Below are 20,734 nucleotides of genomic sequence, written 5' to 3'. Positions count from 1 at the left end.
CCACAGCTAGGCAAGATTTGGTTCTCTTACTCTGGATGACTGTATTGCAACAATCACAGGAAAGCACCCACACCACTCAGAAGGTATCTAGAATGAGAAGGCCCTAGAATCAGAATTACAGTACTTAAGCTACAGCCAGAAAGATGAACTAAAGGGAATCCTATCTCATTTTGCAAGGTACTTACCAATTTAGAGAAGACAAAAATGCAGAAAAAGTTCCCCTCCCCAATGGAAAAAGATGAATTAAACACTAAGCCTAGACTAATCTATGCAAGAGTAATTCTGAAAGATGCTACTAGCAAAACACAACGCAAAGTTAAGTTCTCATTACTGCTTTAGCTTACAGCAGAAGAGTAAGAAGCACACACTGATCTCCATGCAATATCATTAAAAGAAGCGTAATTACACACAAGTCATTAAACAAGACACAGGGCAAATCACAGGCTTGCAACAATTTGAACCAGAAAGCCAAACCAGGTCTGAGCAAATCTGAAAGATTTCATGAACTGTCCTAGCTAAATCAGGCAGGAAGATGCCTCTATTTTTATGCTAAGAGTATTTTATTTTCATTTTATTGCCTTAATCTTCCTCTATGCTGTAACCTTACATATTCAAATAATAATGGAACACAAGGATGCCAAATCCTTACCTTTTAGGAAGTAAGATGCAGAAACTAAAAGACCAAAGTTAAACAAAAAAGGGTTGTTGTTGCTGCTGCATTAACTCCCATTTTTCATCCTGGTTTGGGAAACAATACAGACACAATGAAGCCTGAAGCACTTATACTACACTGGAAAAAGCACTATTTATTTTGAGACAGTCAGAAGTGACTGTTTGAAGTATATGAATAGAGCCATCAGTTATATACAATAAATGCTTCCTGATATAACTGTGTAAGACACATCAGAAAACAAAATAATCTCCAAGGAAATTAAAGCTAATTTAAACAGGAAGATAGCTTTATAATGAGCAATAGTAACAACCTGATTCATCTTCCTCATAAGTCTTTCATAACTCCTCAGTGGATTTCACACACAGAATGACTGTCACAGTAAGTTTCCACAGGAGTATGCAGATGACAATACAGAATTCACTGTTTTCAAGAGGTAGATACAAGGCTTAACAGGAGCAAGGTAGGTTTCACCCAGAGCATGACCACACTGGGTTGCATTTACAATGATATGAGATTGTTTCAACTATCCTGTTGTTTTCTCAGTGACTACCTGTTAACTCACTGAATAGGGGGAATGCTTGCTTAATTAGTAACAACAACGTTAGTCAAGATAACTGCTTACACTTTTACTTAAATGGAATAATATTGCTGTAAAATCTAGTACAAGGCTTACACTTCAAAATAATGGTTTAAGGGGTTGAGAAGGCATGAATCATCCACTCTGCCAGGTAACAGACAGGTCTGAAGAGGTAATGAGCTACTGCATATACTGGTGATCTAGCCATTTTTGCAACATGCTCTTGCTTGAGTAAAAATCCTTTACCAGAGAAGTCCTGAGGCTTAAATCCATTGCCCTTTGACATCAACTGACATCATTACTCCTCAGTTTCTAGTGACTGAGCAATTTTAAAGAGCATTGTGAAAGTAGCAATGCATATATACAGTATGAGCCATTCAAAGCAAGCTTAATTCATCCTAACTGCTGCTAAACACATTGTAGGAAGTCAAACCTGTATAAAAGTATTAGACTTTAGTTCATCTCACAAATGCATTAAAATACCTTTTAATAAAAACAACTCAAATTCCATTACATGCAAGTCAAATTTGATTAAACAGGTTGGGTAACAGCCATTCAGAAGAACTCTCCAAGTATGTTCAAACCTTCATAAGCCTATGTGAGCAGTAAAGTGTTGGTAAACACACATCCCATACCTCCTCAGAACAAGCTCACACTACATCAAATCTAGGTTAAATCCCAGGCTTAACTCACCACCCACATAAGCTGTTAAAACTAAGAATAAAGGTAATAGTAAGGAAGGACCCTCAAGACCACTGGAATCAAGCATTAGGTAAGCCAACCTAGTTTACCTCTATTGCACCCTTTAATTAAAGGGCAAACTACACCGAAGGGTGAATTCCACTTACCACCACTTCTCACACCTCCCCTCAACTGATATCACCTATCAGGAACAGAGGGAAGGAGGACAAAATACTCCCCCTTTTCAATGTTGAGCTCAGTATGAACTAACTGGATAGTGGACTGATATGACAGTTCATTAACACAAGGAAGGACAACATACTAGAAAACTTTGTTGAACTGCAGGCAACAAGGCTGAAATAGTTTCAACTAATTTGCTGCCAGTATCTCCTTCACTTTTCATGGCTATGTAGCTAGCAAGGGACAAATAGCTCTACTGGAAAGGACTAAAGTTTTATTCCTTATAAGTGTCAAACTTACAGGACAGCAGTGTGTTGGCTTTCATATTTGGAATTTCTACTTAGATTGCAATTCACATGTTGAAATTAGTGGTTTTGTTTCCAAAACTGCTTGTTCAGTAACAGATCAGAAAGTGATAAAAGGACAGCTGCCAACCTTAAAGCTAATATACAAAACATTTTTGGTCAAGCTGATCTGGAATTAATTCTGAAGAAGAAACAACTTAGAAACTGATTGGATTCCATCATTTATAAAATACAAATAAAAGGGCAACCATAGTTACCAATTCCATCTATGATACTGTGTTTTTTCCCTCCATTGTCACACAACTGATCAGTATGTAACAATTTGCAATGATGAGTGCCACTGAAGTTTGCTGCAGAAAATGCAAGAGAGGAAGCAATAAGGGCGATGCCATTATACATGTGTTGGTTTTTTTATTTCTGTATGCAATGTACTGTTTAGGTACGTTGCTTGGGATGCCTTCTAAAATAAATCATTGGCCATTCTTCAGAGTTTCCTTTTGGATTTAAATACTGGTCAGGAAAACAAATGATGTAAAAAATAAATGTATAACTATTACAGAAACAAAAATGGATTTGCATCTAAAAGTGCAGTAGGTGAAGTACTTTAACCCTTTCACCAGACAATGTGGCAATATACAGTATATTGCTTCTGTTTGTTTGAGAAGGCTGTTGGAATTTTACACTGACATAGAAAATTATAAATTACACAGAATTAGTTCCATAATCACTATATATATATATACACAAACCAGCTGTGAAAAAACTGGTTTAGAACATACAAATGAAAGCCTCACACAGATCAGTACAGTGAAGGTAACAATTAACATGCTCTGCTGCTGAAATTTGTATTAAAAACACTATATACTTTTAAAATGCATGTATTGTAATTACATTAGCAGCATGGGCATTTCATTTACTTGACTTGTCTAAAAGGATTATAGCGTTTTAAATACGCAGATTGTTCTGAAATGTTCCATTCTATAATGCTTGGTATTAAACTAAATCTTGGTGAATGGGTTAAAAGGCAGGTGAATCACTTAAACACAACAAGCCATGTGCACTTCAAATATTCTTGTGTTTCACCTGTAAGGTATTGTTTCAAGCAAACAAGACTTAACAGAACATATGGCTTTACAGTAACATCAATTTGTCAACTAAGTTGTAGCAATAAATACTTAAAATCTCTACCAATAGACTTACATTTTTGATCTGTTTTAAACAATACAGAAAACAATTACCAATTAAAAAACCTGTTGTAAAATGCTGAACACCAAAAAATTCTTATTTAGATCACTTTTATAAGCTAAAACAACCAAAATAACATTTATAGGGCATTTCAGTTTCAGAAGAAACATGAATTCATTCTTTTCTTTTCACAAGGTGAAAAATGTATGAAAACTGCTAAATACTTTGGTCACACTAATCAAATAGTTATGTCTCAAATACATTAGATTTGTGTATTCACTTTTTTATAAAACTATTCTTACAGCCATTTTAACTATAGTAACACTACTGTCATCATTACATGGGTAGCAGGATCTTATTTCACAGGCCACCCATTATTTGGAACAATACAATATAAACATACGCAAAAATTATTGGTATTTCTCAATGTGCAATATTTTTACACTCATGAATTTCTGTACAATGTCTTAAAATCTAGAATATAAATGTTGCTGGTCCTGATCCCTTGCGAAATTAGTGCAGCAGTGCCTGGCTTCAACAGGGTCTAGATGAAATCCTCAAGAAACACTCAAACACCTGGATATCAGTTCGTTTTCTTCAGCCAAGGTAGTAGACATCACATATCATACAGGGCCATTAACAGATGCCTCTCCTAAATGGGTGTGTTGATCAGTCCTAAGAGGCCAAAAAAAGATGTAAGTATACAAGAAACAAGAAGGGTCCAAAACAAATTCAGGCAGGTGGGAAAAAACCCCAAACCAAAACACCAACAACCCCAGATCATGAGCAGCGTGACCCCTGAGTTGAAGAGAGAACACACAAGATAATAACATGCTCATCCCATTTATTTTCTTGAGTCCAGCATTTCTGGAGTCCTTATTGCCTAATTAAGCATAGCACTTTAACTGAGCACACCACTGAAGAGCATTTGATCTTTATTAATTGAGCTACTAAGTGATCTCTAGAGATGTGGTATCTCCCCAAGAGAATCACTAATAAAAAGCACATTCCTGATACTTCTCCAAATCTTATTCTGTGAGGTAAAATGCAATACCAGGAGTATTTAAGGTTGCATTTGAAAGCAAGCAGCTAAGATACAACAGGAAATACAGCAGTGTCTTAAACTGCATTAGTTACTGATCTAATCTACAAACTGCCATTTCACAAATACTTTGATTGTCAGTCCATTAGCATGAAAAGTTCAGGAAGTATGGAGAAAAACCTGCAAAAGTGAAAACAATAACAGTATATACATTTATAGATAAGAAATTTGATGTAAGCGTGGGCTCAATTGCTCTGGACTAACACAAATCAGTAATGCATGAGAACATTAGGAATTACAAGCATCAAAGGCAAAACCTCTCAACTTCCATTCAGTACAAGTCTACTGAACACATTTGAAGATTCCTTAAAGAACATAAATACCATTTGGAACTACATATGAGAAAAGTTACCTGTAACTCCTGTTCTCTGATGGTGTACATCACAGAGAAGCCACTCTTGGGTCCGTGCTCTACATGCACATGACCAGCAGGAGTCCCCTAGCTAAGTCTTTGGCTGCTAAGCTCTAAAAACACTTTTTAAAAAAAATATGTACACATTAGACAAAAGACAGACAGCACTAGACAAAAGTAAACACTTTTTAGAGAAACTCTGAATGTAAGAAACAAGTGCTGCATAGACAATAAGTCTGACAGTCTGCACAGTGGTAAGTCACTTATTAACTGGAAAAAAGTCCATGACAGAACAGGGCTCCTAGCAGAGATTACTACTGCTGGCCACCAGCCAAAGACCTACCTAGGGGACTCCTCCCACTAGTCGTATATGCATGGAGCCCCAAAAGCACAATTGTGGTTATCTTGATATTTATACTGTGCTTGTATGAGGATCTGCTGTGACAGCCACCTTTAGAGAAAGTACTGAGCTTCGCTGAAGCCAGCTGCATTCAGTGAAAGGAGTTCCTTGAGACTTCCTACAACTCAAAAGCAATTCAACCAACTGCTAGCTCTGAGAGCCCTCTGTTGGTTTAGACAAGCATCTTTACTCAAAAGGCAATCACCTAGTACCCAAAGACTTCTTCCCTACAATTTAACGCTTATCAGCATTAAAAAAATTCTGTTGATAAAAACAGTACCTCTAGATAAAGAACAGGCTGTGAAAGAGGTTCTGGGTTTCCCACTTCAGCTAAGTATACAGTTTGGGGTTGGGTTTGTGGGGGGTTTTGTTACGATTAGAATCCACTTCTTGATATGGAATTTATGCAGAATAGACAGTTCTGACTTACGGGGAAAGTTATCAGTGTTTTAGTGTAACACACAGTACCACAGAGGTAAGACATACTAGCTCATTAAACAAGCCTAAAAAAACCAGAATTTAAATTTATCAAGCATGGTTGCATCTTTCTTAGTCTGCATACAATATAATCAGAACACACAGTAGAGTGTGTTGTGCATAGAGCTATAGTCTAAATCTTTGCTTACAAAAGCATTTAAATTGTCTTCACTAGAAAGTTAGATATCTAATATAGTGCCCACAAAGTCTTAAAAATGATTACTTCTTTCACAGGATTTGTGTCAGAAATATGATGTTTCTCTAATAATAGTTTAAAATCTATTAAAGTCAAGAAACACAACAGTTTTTAAAATATGAAAACAACTAAATACAGATTCAGAAAATGTGTGTATATATATTCTGAATTCTGATTTTCAGAATCATACCTGGTTTTACTACTGCAAGGTTAAAGTGACTCCTGGAATTGCTTTTAATTAAGCAAAATTCTCTCTCTCCTTTCAGAACACCCTCAGCTCCCCAACTAGAAAGCAACATGTACAGCTCTGACCTCTCAAGCCCTGCACTGCAGGAAGAGAAGTAGATCCTAGAGATTACTCAGGGTTTAGCAAATACAAATTTAGTTTTTTCTTTTACAATGGTTTTCTCGGAGACAGAACAGTTCCTCTGGACACCCCCGAATTACATCTAAACCAGGAAATGGCAGCATAACACCTTTTGCCTTAACACAAGAATCAAGCCTGTGGGAGTGTACCTGATGTTCAACAAGCCATTAGTTCTGCTAGGAAACCAGTAAACTCTTGCCTAGATTTTAAAGTACTTATCAATACCTAAGTTTCAGAGCAAGATCTTCACTGAATACTGCCTTCAACAGTGGAAATAATCTCAGCTACTTTAAGCTCTTCATTGTTTTAGGCTTTTAACAGAGATGAATCCTGCTCTGACTGAAGTCTAGAAACTAGCTCAGATATGAAATATCTGCATTAAGCATGTCTAACATTTGGTGATTAATGTTACCCTACATACACTTGATTTTGGTGAAGCTATACTAGACTTAAGAGTTGATTGTGTATGTTTCTATACCATTGTAACTTAGGAGGCAAAAAATCTCAAAAAGTACTTTAACAGGAAATGAAACATGAGAAATACTGTCAAATGCCTTTTTTTTTTTTTTAAGAGAAAGCAGCACTACTTGACAATTTAAGAGCAACAAATTTATGCAAGAGAAGCTTTCTCTGGTGGTGGTCCCCTCATAATTGTATCTTGAATTACTATTCTCCAAGATTGGACTAGAAGCCAAGCTGCCAAAGAAAAATGTCTTTTCTTTCCTCCAACAAGTATGCTGAATAACTCAGGCTGCTCCATATTTCATGGAAGTTTTATTTGCAACAAACTACTTATGTACTTTTCTCCAAGTCTGCAAGTCTTTGGATTAATACCCAATGAAGACAAGGATGCAAATAATATCTGATTCACAAACAAGCATGACTTAATGCACTGCTTCCTTTCCATAGAGCTGTACTAGTGGACTCCCTCCAAACTGTTCAGCAGTGTAGAATACAGAATGAAAAACTGGTAGATCTAATTTATGTAAGTTTTCAGGAAAAGTCAAACTTGTCCCCTAATATTATTTTTTTAAAATAATCATTTTCATAAATGTATCAATTCACTATTCCAACTTGATAACGTATCACAGACCAGAATGGGGATATTTACAACACCCTGCAAGACAAATAACATAAGGTAAATACATTTCTGACAGCTCAAGACTCTTAGAATCAACAGAAAACACAATTTGTGAGATTTTTATAAAATAGATGCAAGCACATGTTCAGATTGAGCTAAGCTCAGAACGGATAACCAATAGGAATTCATTAACCTCTTCAGATCAATCCTATTAAAAACATGCAAACTGCTTTTTAGAGGATTGAATGCAACCTTGAACACAGTTACCTCTGTTCTGGACTGCTGTTAGTAGGCTGCAAAGCTGAAGGAGCCTCTTCTGCAACGTCTGCATTCTCTTCTACTACATATTTACAAGAAGCATCCTGTGAGGTAGACAGTCTTCCTTCCTCACTTAAAAAAAAAAAGGAAAGAAGTTATTTAATTTTTAAGTTTACTTATAGGGAAATTTCAGGCAACAGGAGAAAACTGGGAGACGTGTCCATATTTCACATGCAAATGAATTTTAAGTTATGATTGCAACATGAAGATCAAGCACATGGCTCTAGACTTTACGAACACCTAATAACGCACCAGTGTTTACGTTCATTAAAACTTGACTGGATAAAAGGGCGGGAAATACAGTGATTACAAATAAGATCAGAAAGGAAAAAAGGAATGTGTGTGATGCCTGAAGGGGTAACAATCATAGTCATGATCCTTTACTATACATACCGATAGGATTTCAACACTCTGAAGCCAGAAGTATGCAAAAATGGAAGGAAGAAAGTATAAAAAATTCAAGATTCCCTCAGAAACTGGCATTAATAAAAGTCTGTCCATGTAACATATCAGTAGAATCATTAACTCATTACCATATTTATTAAACTCCCTAATAAGTCCACAGTGAAATACAATGTATGGATTATGCAGTACTAAGACTGCAGCCCAGTCTGTTTCATGAACTTCCTCTGAGACAAAACCACAGTTCAGTGAAAAAGTAGTACACTCACACTATATAAGACATTACCATCTAACTAGTCAGCCTCAAGCGTTATTAGCAAACAAACACTTATAGTTTGCCTCTAAAGCTTTTCTGCCTCTCTATTCCATCTTCTCCCACCTCAGTCACACAATTATGAGTGCACTAAAACACAATTTTGACCATATACCTGCAACAGATAGTTATAAGGTACTTCTGAAGCAGACACAAACATCAACCTTATACCTCTGGGGCAACAAATCTATTTATGCAAGAAGTCAGGAACATTTTAAAGCCTTTTTAATCCTCTGCTGATTTTTCTTCTTATTCTTACAGTTCTCCTTTCATTGAATCCTTCTCTTTCCTCCTATGCCTCCTTATATCTGCACAGCCTGTAAAAATAGTCTTTCACATTGCAACCTCTCACCAAGATCCATTTTTCCTCATCTGATCTCCCCATCTCTTTTACCTTGATACACTTTGTTCAAAATAAAATACTTGCCACAATCACCATCAGAACTAGTCTCCTAATTTTTTTAAAAAGGGGTAGTCTCTGCTATCATTCTTCCCTTCTCATTCTCCATTTTGAATTAAGTTTAGAAACCACATTTTTGTCCTTTGCAGCTTTCCACAAATTGACTACTGTGCTTATGATGCCCCTCTTCCCCTCAACACTGACTTCAACATCATCAATTTTCTTCTGGCAGAAATCTATATAAAACTTGGGTCTGGAAGCATCCACTTAGCCAAGTGCACAGGCCAGAGTAGGACCTACACTTACTACTCAAATTGTCCTTAATTGACTTTTTTTCCCCCAGCATTATTTTAGATATTTATCTTTCTGCCTCCTACATTTCCTTAATCTCCCTTTTCCAAATCTAGATCCCAGAGTTCCCATTGCTAGAGATTTTCAAGATGCGATTGGACAGAGTGCTAGATAATCTCATCTGGGCTCCCTTTCCCACCAAAGGTTGGACTAGACGTTCTTTTGAGGTCCCTTCTGATCTGGATGATTCTATGATATTGCCTCCCTTTGCACCTCTGCGTCCTTTTAACTCCCCAAAATTGAAATGCTTACTCCACTGCTCAAGCAGGTAATTCCACAAGGGCAAGCAGCAACTGCCACCACATGCTGCCTCCTCATGTTAGTTTTTACACCAGTTATCAGAAGTCACAGAACTTTAAAGTGCATGTGAACTAAAGCAGTTTAAGGAGAAGTGTAAAAACACCATGGATAACTAAATCCAACTGTAAACATCTAACACAATAGGAGTGCAGACCATATAAAAGCGTGCCCCAAAATACAGAATAAATTGGAGAGCAGAAGCTTCATTTACTAAGTCAGCAAGGCACTATGGTTCCATGCCACATCAGTCTGCAGTGAGTCACAATCCTCCTCTAAACTGCTTTGGTTCAATTCCTCTAACAATGCCATTTAACTTATAAGCGCTGTGTAGCCATAAATGCTCCCTCCTCTATATTGAAAAAAATCAGAAGCAAGGTGCCAAAAGAGATCAGAGTTGTTCTTCATTGCTTCGATAATCAAAAGAATGGAAGCAAGAGTGATTGAAAGCTGTTACGTTTCAATTCCTGAACAATCCAAAATGAATAGCACTTATATACTACCACTAATGGGACAAAGTAAAATGAATTTAAAAGAAGTGTGGTGTAAGAATAACACTGGGAAGTTTTTTTCTACTGAAATGGACTGGGATTTCTTTTAAGCAACTTCCAAGACATATGGACAATTCTTTTCAATATTTAAAGCTAAAATAGGGACAGATATGAGGAAATTATTCTAAAAGAATGAGAAGAGGGTTGCATGACAAAATGCTAGTAGTCTGTTCTGATTTGTCTAGATTGGGGGGGGGGGGGGCCGCGCACCGGGGAGAGGAGGTGTGCAGCACAACAGCAACACACCAGCTTCAATTAATAAAGTCAAAATCATTTTTGCAGGTCAGACTGTTTGTAGCCTCTGTTTCCCTATATGAAGATTTGATACTAAATAAAAAACAGTTCATCATTAAATCTAGGGTCACAAGATCTTAACAGACGAGATCTCAAGTAGACAAATGAAAGTGTGCTTTATTCCCATAAAAGCATCACAATGTTGATGTATGTAATAGGTAATATTGTAAGACAGTTATTTCTGAATCAAATATGTTATATCAGAAGATACCAGAATTAAGGAGCTTGTTCTTCCAGAATTCTATGTGCCACCCATAGTCCAGAACAGATTTGACACCATCATACCACCAAACAGTGATCACCCCAAATTTCTGAGTTACTCTCCAGAGCAGTGCTTGGCTGGCCTTCAACTTCTGTCCTCCATCCTCCTGGATGAGAGGGATGGAATTCCAATCCAAATCTAACAATTCTGTGCAAAATTTAAAAAGCTTAGCTTTGATGTGCAATTAACTATGTTAAAATAATTGCACATAAAAATGCACATTAATATGCATCAGGGTCAAAAGTTATTGAGTCAGTCTCCACTAATAATCTTCCACTGAAATTAAGGTTTGATAAAGAAAGTCGTATGTTGTAGTAACTAGAAGTAAAATTTCAAAACAATTACGTTGCAAGAAGGTTTCTAGTTCAAGCCTCAGGAATTATCACTTGCAAAGAACTCTTTTTGATGACAGGTAGTGTTCCATCAACAGTACTTATACTACAAGAGTGGGAAGACAATAGGTATTCTCACCTTTTGAAAACAGCCGTTTCAGTTTTAGCATCTACAGTAAGGCTCAGTGTCTCCTTCATGCTGCCATTCATTACTGTTTCAGTTACCTTGTCTGCATTTTCTGTGTCATCCTCTCCATCTGAGCTGGCCTCCATAGCAATACTTCCTGGGGCTAGATATATAGAAGTAATTTAATACACGGCTGGCTATGTTTCTATTTCATGAGCAAGCATACAAGCCAGTATAACCAGAGTGATTTTCTGCAGTTTTGTGCACTTCTTGAATTCTTCCTTACAGAGAAAGTCACCTTTCTGCAACCCCCACTATACACTTATATAGAGCATTAAGCACTTCTTATAGAAGACTTAAGGAAAAGTCACATTCCGTAACTTTTTTTTTTCATTTTGCAAGCCACTTAGTGATTTAGATTGACAATGGTTACTGCAACAAGTTTGCCTGAACAAGACTTTAGTAGGATTATAGTGATGTATTATTTTTCTGTACAGTCAAATTAATTACATAAGTACATACAGTACAAATTTGACAGTAAGTTTCCAAGTGAAGACAAGCCTTTGGGAAGTCCATTCTCCCTGGACTTCTCATCTGCACTTCTTGTCTATCTGTTAATGATATGCCAATTAGCTTTTTGTATACATGTTTGGTTTTTAACCAGTTCATACATGTAGAAGAAAGAATCAGCGCATGCATTGTGAGGGTAGCTTGGAAAGAAATGAGCAGAAGGGGAAATCTGAACATGTTGCGGCTACTGCCCTATAGCGACACAGGAAAAGACTAGCAGCTGTCACTCTTCTCCAGCATCAGCTCAGCTAAGTGCTGACACAGGTGAGGATTCTCTAACAGAACAAACTTAGCTGCTTTGTAATGGTTTTCTGTTCACGATGTGCAGGCTTTTCAGAGGTAACAGTAACACTGGCTCCTGTTTCAAATAGGAAATGATTTTAAATAGTTCAGAAATCCTTCAACAAGTCATTTTCATTACCTGGCAGAATAGCAGCAGGGTCAGATGAGAGGTCTCTGGAAACCCAGGTTTTAAAGTTCAGGGAGATCTTTCTTGGTACAACTCTTATAATCAATCTATTTGCATTTCTGAATTCAGTGTACTTACTCTCTAGCTGTGTTGCAAGAGCAGTTACGTTTGCACTCAAGGGATCAATTGGGTCTGTGTTTGTTTCCATTTCCACAGGAGAATTACTTCTTAAGGAATCTTTTGAGCTTCAAATACAAAGTAAAAAAGCTTTAGAAACATTTCTCAACAGCAGAATGACATGTTCTTAAACCAGTATTTTTAGTTCGATATCAAAGCTGAGGCCTAGAACTCTACTGAAACACAATGACAGCAAGTTTTTTTATGGGAGTCTTGGGAAGATATGCTGAACAGACATTTAGTAATGCAAAATTCACCAGAACTGAGCATATGTTTGGTGGTGGTTTTATTTTTACTTGTTTTATTTGGTTTGATTACAAGCAGTAGCAGACGTATCCCTGGTAAAGAAGGCACACAAGTGTCACTGTCTCCTTATAGTGTTTCCAACATTCTTAACTGACTTTCTAAATGCACTCTTTGCAACCTGGAAGATGGTTCTCTGCTGACACTGCCAATGCAGTCCTTATTATCCACTATGGAAGTGATTTTACTACTTAATTGTATGTATAGTATAGCTACAAGTTTTTAATTTTGAAGGAACTCAGAAGATTTGGCCACTTGAAACACTTCTCAGTATTTACAGAATGTCTTTTTTTACCCACTAATGTGGCACTCCAAGTCTTCATTTTCTAAACCTGTAATTCTGTTACCAATTTACCTGCCTTAAGCACAAAACAATACCCCATTTTATGTTAGAAAAAAATCATACTTTTCTATCCAAGCTGTTTAATGCCCAGACAAACAACTGAAAACCAGATGTGTAAAAGGAAGAGTCTTCTGATTGGAGAGGGAATCTGTTCTTAACTGCTAGTATTTGGCAACTCAAAATTTACATCTATATGATTAGGTACTTAAAAAAAAACAACCCTGAAGTCCTCTATGTAGAGTTCAAGCCAAGAAAGGGAAGTATATCTCAGGGCTTTCTCTAAATACTGCAGAACTGCCTAACCTAGATATCACAGCTGCATAACCACGCGAGTTAAAAAAAACTACAAAAAAACCCCCACTGAAACTAAACCTATTTCTTTTATAACATCTGGAAAATAGAATCATCAGACATTTTATGACCTTTACATTCAATCCTTCACTGGGTTCAGTATACACTAAAAAATAAAAATACATAAAAAAATAAATCACAGCTCAAATTCTGGTCTGAGACCAATATTAAAGGAACCAAATTTTCTTTAAAAAGCCTCTAAATCAGTGACACTCTAGTATCCACCCATCCTACAAAAGTCTGCTATGAGGTAGATCATACAAAAACTTACTGTTATAACACATGGGGCCTTTTGAACACTACACACCTTGTATGCAACCAGAACACTATCAACGCAGGCTTGAGTAGCGATGGACATCCCAAGGAAACCAAATGGCAGCTGCCATTACATTTAGTAGTGAAGAACTTGCCCTGAACCACTAACATTCTTACCTCAAAGAGGACGTAAACTCTGAAAAGGAAGCCCAGCCAGTTTCTTTTGCCGGCATATGTTCTTCCGTACTCCACACATCAGACCCAATGGAATCCAGATTGACACCATGTGCAGTCTCCATGGGTACATCAAAGTTAGCTGACCAGTTTGGTGCTGAAAAATCATCAACAAGTTAATTAGGAGCAAATTTAAATAAAGAACATGAATGACATATGCCTAACACACTGATTCTCTATATGTACATTCCAAAAAACCCAGCAAAATTCATAACTAGATATTAAAGTACATGCAGAAGAATCCTCTATATACTGTTAAAAAATCAATGCATTCCCTAAAAGGAAAATTCTGCTAGTAAGGCAGAATTTTAAAAACCGTAACTCAGAGTATTCTGCTAAATAATTATCTGAGGAACAAAACCAATAAACCATACTAGATCAGAAGTATAATCCCACTTTATTCTTTAAACTAACATCAACATTTGTTATAATTTTTTAAAACTTATTTCTATAATAATAAAAAGAAATCTCAAGAGTTTTCATCCCTTTTTCAGTTTCCTATGCACATTTTCCAGAACATAGAAAATGAGCATGTCAACTTAGGTATGGACAGTCTCTAAACAAATTCTCATGCACTAACACCACTAAGTTTCAGAAAAGTTTAAGGCTTTTTAGAACTTAAAAATATTTATTGGGATTTCAAATTTTGCAGCAACTGTGACTTAGCAGAATCTAATTTAGGATAGGTCAATTCAAAATACCTCACCTACCCAAGGGAAACATGTTTTTCATTAACACTTACATACAAAAAAACAGGCTGAAAAGGAAGCTCTGACTACAATTAGAAATTCCAACCCAGGCAGATATGGGAGGAGACCCACATGGATCAAAACTTGTTTGACACACAGATGCCAACGACACCAATCTGACAAAAGAAAAGAAAACCCTTAACTTTTCCTTCTATTCAACTTAATTCCTTACAGTCTAGATAAACACAGGGCTTTTACCTACAAATATTCCCAGTTTAACTCAAGCCAGTTTAACTCAAGCCAGTTTAACTCAAGCCAGTTTAACTCAAGCCAGTTTAACTCAAGCCAGTTTAACTCAAGCCAGTTTAACTCAAGCCAGTTTAACTCAAGCCAGTTTAGTCTATTGTGACTTGAACGTGAAAACTTTTAAACCAAATACATCAGTTAAGTTTCCCCATAAGAGTCTACTGATGAACATCTTTCATTCACATATGAACCCAGACCAATACAAATTCACTTGGCTTCTGTAGGAAGTATTTTAAAAGAGCATTGTTAGATGAAAAGTTGGTCTGAAAGGCTTCCAGTAAAGATAACCATATTTTAGGTTTGGAGATTAACCACCTTTTAGTTTTGCAGGCACTCAAAATGTATAAATGATTACATTTCATCCTTCCCTTTCAGATTCCTCCTTTTTTTTCCCCTCTTGAAGAGTAGAAACATGAATTTTAGAGAGACTAAGTAACTTCAATCAAGACACATAAGGAATTCAAACTTCCAAACATTTGCATCCTCTACTGCAGGCAGTCTTTACAGTGGGAAAGACTACTTTATTAAGACAGATGGAATAAATACGGTAAATGAAGAAAACTCCTACAAAGTAAGATTGCTAGAGCTAACTTTTCTATACCTCAAAGCAGCTGGGAGAAAAGCTACGTACGTTCACTTAAGTCTACTTCCATTTTGTCCTCCGTATTGGTGTGCGATTCAAACAAGTCTTGTTTTGTTCCATCCTCCTCTTCAGAATCTGTACTTTCTTCACTGTCCGTACTGCCCGAACTTAAAATACAAAGAGATAGTTTACATTCTGTGTTTAGTATCAGACCCTGCACACAATGAAATACTGGAGAGTTTGAGGTTAAAGAGAATTACAACAGCTATCATTTCTGATAGCTTAACTGAGGTATAATTTGTTAGCTGTATTTCCTTCATTTCTCTCCCAAAAAACCAAGGTTTACATGATAAAGTGAAAAACCTTAAAAAGGCTAATCTTTTTTTACCTCCATTTGCAAGTAAAAGACAACAACTGGTTTTACTCCTGCCATGCAAAAGGGAGCAGAAAAGGAAAGTAAGGAATGAAATCTGTGTACAGAGATTGTTGGTCTATTTGGTCTCTTCACACTAAACAGAAGTGCTGAAATACAATACTCTTCAACACAAATCTAACAAGATATAACTTGATTTATTTTAAAATTTAACGACAAATCTAACATGTCTCTTAAAATCTCCCCAACTATATTCCAGTCCATCCTCTAACTACAAACATACTTTAAACCCTATGAGAATCTCTCCCTTCCTGGTGAGCGCAACGAACACAAAAAGCAAGGTAATGGGAGAAGGCAAGGATGTCCCTAAAACATATCATATTAAGTAACCATAGCATCATCAGAGAAATAATTATTTGTACAGAAGGTATTAGCAACATGCATTTTGAAGGTTGCAAGGGAAAAAGAAATCAGGTTCATGACTCAAGCCACAAGAAGGTCAGAAAAGCCAAGATTACCCCGGGACAAAATTCGGTAGATATCAAGGGAGTCTGGACAGCCCTGAGAGTTTTGGGGACCAGATGCTCCTTCCTCTCAATGCAGGTTCCTATGCAGTTTTGTCTACAGTACCAGTGTGGTTGTGGAAAGGACAGCAAAGTCTACAGAGGCATGGAGCTGGATTGCCTTGTCCGAGGCAAGAACGGCTGAGCAGGTTTAAAAGCAGATGGAAAGAACAAGCAGCAGGAAAAAAAACAAGCTACAAAAGCTGAAGTGCAGGAAGAGGTGAGTAGGCAGGGCAGCTGTTGCCATCTTCTCCAAGTTATGGCTGGAACACAGACACTAAAGCACCCTTCTACTCATTTCTCCACAGAATGTAAATAGCTCATTATGCTGAACAGCCTGTGCTAACAGCCTGAAACAAAAGACATAGTCAGTATTGAGGGCTCACTATACTGCTATCTAGACAAGGGAACTGAGTGCACCCTCAATAAGTTTGCAGATGACACCAAACTGGGTGGGAGTGTCGATCTGCTCGAAGGTAGGAAGGCTCTGCAGAGGGATCTGGACAGGCTGGATCAATGGGCCGAGGCCAACTGTATGAGATTTAACAAGGCCAAGTGCCGGGTCCTGCACTTCGGTCACCACAACCCCAGGCAAAGCTACAGGCTTGGGGAAGAGGGCTGGAAAGCTGCCTGGTGGAAAAGGACCTGGGTGTGCTGTTTGACAACTGGCTGAATATGAGCCAGCAGTGTGCCCAGGTGGCCAAGGCGGCCAACAGCATCCTGGCTTGTATCAGGAATAGTGTGGCCAGTAGGACCAGGGAAGTGATTGTGCCCCTGTATTCGGCTCTGGTGAGGCCACACCTTGAGTACTGTGTTCAGTTTTGGGCCCCTCACTACAGGAAGGATACTGAGGTGCTGGAGCATGTCCAGAGAAGGGCAGTGAAGCTGGTCAAGGGACTGGAGCACAAATCTTATGAGGAGCAGCTGAGGGAACTGGGGTTGTTTAGCTTGGAGAAGAGGAGGCTGAGGGGAGACCTTATTGCTCTCTACAACTACCTCACAGGAGGCTGTAGGCAAGTGGGTGTTGGTCTCTTCTCCCAAGTAACTAGAAGAAGGACAAGAGGAAATTGTCTCAAGTTGCATCAGGGGAGGTTTAGATTAGGTATTAGGAAAAATTTCTTCACTGAAAGAGTGGCCAGGCATTGGAACAGGCTGCCCAGATAGGTGATGGAGTCACCATCGCTGGAGGTGTTCAAAAAAACATGGCACTTTGGGACATAGTTTGGTACACATGGTGGTGTTGGGTTGACATTTTGACTTGATGATCTTAGAGGTCTTTTCCAACCTCAAGATTCTATGATTCTATTTGGATGACAAACATTTCTTACCTGGAACGCCTCTGGGACTCTGGTGTAAATGCAATATGTTTTTCTTCCCAAATGTCGTCTTCATCAGAGCCACCATCATCAAACTGCTGTATCCGCTCCTTACAGCATGCCTCGAACAAGGCTATATTGCCCTAAATACAGCAAAAGTATAAAATCTGTATTTATGATTAATCATTCTACTTAATTAGTAAACATTTTGGAAATATATGGCTATTCTGAAGAGAATCTTAAACTGGTGGAGAAAAAAAAAAAATCTCTCAGCAGAAAACCAGGATGTCTTAACTTAAAGCTTGTCAAGAAATTATTCAGCGGTGCTTATTTTACTTTTTAGTAAAAGTTGAATGGACCAAAGAACAGCTAGGAGTTTCCATCATGTTTAAGAACAGCATGTAGGAATGACACTGAAGAGCTTTTCAGATAACCAGACCACCAAGTACTCCAGTTTTATTTTCTGGGTTCATTTCAGATGAACTGACAAGTAATATCTAGGGTTAAAGTCTCTGTCCTTGCTTTGCTGTCACTACAATCTCACTCGAAGACTGAAATAGCTTCTACCCATAAAACATAAGCGTGCAATATGCACAAATCAGATCCAAGCCTGTTCTTGAACCTGGCTGTACAAATTAGAAGCAATTCTGTTTAATACTGATCACAAAGAGCAGTAGTGTCTTCCAATAAGAAAAATCTCATGACACAGGAACAAGGCACAGTCGTTATTTTCCAAAGATTACACATCAAAGGAGTAAATATAACAACCACCACCAAAACTGAGGTGACACCAAAGTTTAAAAGGGAGTAATTTTTCTCACAGTACAGGAACACATACTTACACTTTCATTTGTATTGAGGGTAAAGTTGATATCTGAGACACGATCAAAAGAAACACTACAAAAAAGCAGATGTATGCAATAAAACAAGATGTTTTATTATGACACAAACAGATTTAATTTCTCTTAGGTATCATTAATCTTGTATTTTTAGATATTGGAAAAAGACAAAGTAGTTTCCAACATAAAACAGTCAAATTCCATACTGACGAAGCCTAGCATTCATGTGATTTTTTTTTTAATTGAAATATTTCAAACAAAAACACAAAACAATGTCATCTATACCCTATAGTTAGCTGTGAAAATGCAACAAGCCTAAGCATAACTGAAATGATATATGCAAACCTCAAATACTGTACTGTTACGCACTGTACAAGAAAAAAGTAAGCCTAAAGAATGCCTAATCTGACTATGGTCTACCATGATACAGCTCAAAATCCTGCAAAGATGTGCATTAGCAGTTCTTACACCTTCTAACGGATTTCACCACTCTATAGAAGGACCCTCTTATAAGGGAGAAAGTGAAAAATGTAATATCAACTTCTATTTCCTAACATCTACTTTTTTTTTAAACCAATCACTAAAGTCTTTTTTCCAAACTGAACAATAAATATTAGGATTTACACATCTTCATATATTAAGATATCAAGCAGTTTCACTAAAGTAATTACAAACATGCCTTAGACTAAACAATAGTATTAGGCAAACTAAATCTCTAGGGGAAGCAAAAAGAAACAGAGGAGGAAAAGATGGGAAATACTACCAGACTTTCAGAAGAGTTAATAGTAGTCATCATCTTTTTACCAAGACCATACACTACCAAAGGCATGATCTTAAAGGAATTCCAACTCCTATCCTTACCAAAATCCACTTGATTCTAACAAAGTTAAAGAGTATCCTAAGTTGCTTCCACTCCCATCATATCTTAGTCTATAATCTCAGCATATTATGTGGTGTAAAAAGGCAGCAATACTTCTTAGACAGCATATGCAAGCTTCAGTCAGCCATCACTCACTAAACAGGTCTTACAGAAGAGCACCGAGACATTTTATTGTATTTTACCCTTCAGTAAGGGGTAAGGCCCCTTCAAGTAAGGCTTTTTATTCTTATCTGCGTGTTCTTGCATCCCAAGCCATGAATTCTTACCAAAATCAAGATCAACTCTATTTTCAGCAAGAACCTCCATTCTTTCCCTTTCCCATTATGGCATCAGCATACTTCAAACTGACAAGAGATCAGTTGTTGTGTGGAATGGTTTTGTTGGGGTTTCTTTGATGTCGTGTGTTTGGGGTTGTTTTTTTTGGGGGGGTGGTGGGTGGCGGTGGTTTTGTGTGTTTTGTTGGGGGTTTTGCTTGGTTTTTTTGTTGTTTTTTAACCTGACCACGATTCTTCTCATATCCTCATCACTTACCGTATTTGTAGAAACAAGTCTTAACTACCTTGATCTTGAAAGGAAAAGGTAGATTTACCTTTCATTCAGGAAGGATGCCCCTCCTTCCTGTCCCCTACAGAAAAGTTCACTCACAGACATGTTGTTCCTGTCATCTTTTCCAGGAAAACTTAAAAGTAGAGCTATTCATCCAGTCTGATACAAAGATTTAGTAGGGGAATAAAAAAAATAAATCAGAGAAAGTGTAAGTGCCCCCAAGAATGCCATGTCATCAGACAGACATAGCTTTCAAAAGCAGAATTATAATTTAGTTATTTATTCACAGGCACTGTATTCTCATGTTGGCACAACCAGGAAATTAGAAGTGGAAGATAAGCTGTTGCTTTCCTCTGTAAACCATTCAGGGAGGCTTCTATCAATGCACACAGATGGTACAAAGAGACAGGACTGACTGGTAATTGCCTCAGATCAGTAAAGGCTTGTATTTATCATCAGCAAAACCACAGCCAAATACACAATAAGAAATGAAACTCCCGAGACTATAGTCAAAGTCAGTATAACATTATACTCACTTGCCGATGTCATCTTGATCAGCAAACTTCTCATCGTTGAAGCCAAACTGGTCAATAAAATTGGACGTCATTTGTTGCATCTGATAATCAGAAAAGGCCTGGCAACCCCAGGACCAATGACAGTGATATAATGATTCTAATAATACTCTAAATCCTATTTGCCCATTTTGCTCCAAAGAAACAAAAGTCTCTCTAATCTAAACATAAAGGACAAGAAAAGGATTTGTCTTAATCTTTG

At 37.4% G+C, this 20,734-nt stretch overlaps 1 protein-coding gene across 16 annotated transcripts in view; it reads right to left on the bottom strand.

Moving 5' to 3' along the window:
• Nucleotides 1-1,720: 1,720 nt before the first annotated feature.
• Nucleotides 1,721-20,734, bottom strand: part of PPP6R3 (protein phosphatase 6 regulatory subunit 3) — a 66,307-nt gene continuing 47,293 nt past the window's right edge. For 13 of the 16 annotated variants that reach the window (XM_054826776.1, XM_054826783.1, XM_054826772.1 and 10 more), the window contains 9 exons: nt 20,497-20,594; nt 18,538-18,592; nt 17,708-17,838; nt 15,492-15,610; nt 13,809-13,962; nt 12,341-12,447; nt 11,236-11,386; nt 7,844-7,966; nt 1,721-4,276 (listed from right to left, as the gene is read on the bottom strand). In XM_054826776.1, the coding sequence (XP_054682751.1) occupies nt 4,225-4,276; nt 7,844-7,966; nt 11,236-11,386; nt 12,341-12,447; nt 13,809-13,962; nt 15,492-15,610; nt 17,708-17,838; nt 18,538-18,592; nt 20,497-20,594 (990 nt within the window). In that variant the 3' untranslated portion in view covers nt 1,721-4,224. Of the gene's footprint in view, nt 4,277-5,055; nt 5,169-7,843; nt 7,967-11,235; nt 11,387-12,340; nt 12,448-13,808; nt 13,963-15,491; nt 15,611-17,707; nt 17,839-18,537; nt 18,593-20,496; nt 20,595-20,734 lie in introns of all 16 variants that reach the window. The other 3 variants (XR_008577287.1, XM_054826778.1, XM_054826785.1) reach the window with 3 other exon arrangements.

Source organism: Grus americana, chromosome 5 (genome assembly GCF_028858705.1).
Source record: "Grus americana isolate bGruAme1 chromosome 5, bGruAme1.mat, whole genome shotgun sequence".
NCBI classification, from domain to species: domain Eukaryota; kingdom Metazoa; phylum Chordata; class Aves; order Gruiformes; family Gruidae; genus Grus; species Grus americana.
The sequence above is the reverse complement of the archived record's forward strand: the minus strand, read 5'-3'. Positions and strand labels throughout refer to the sequence as shown.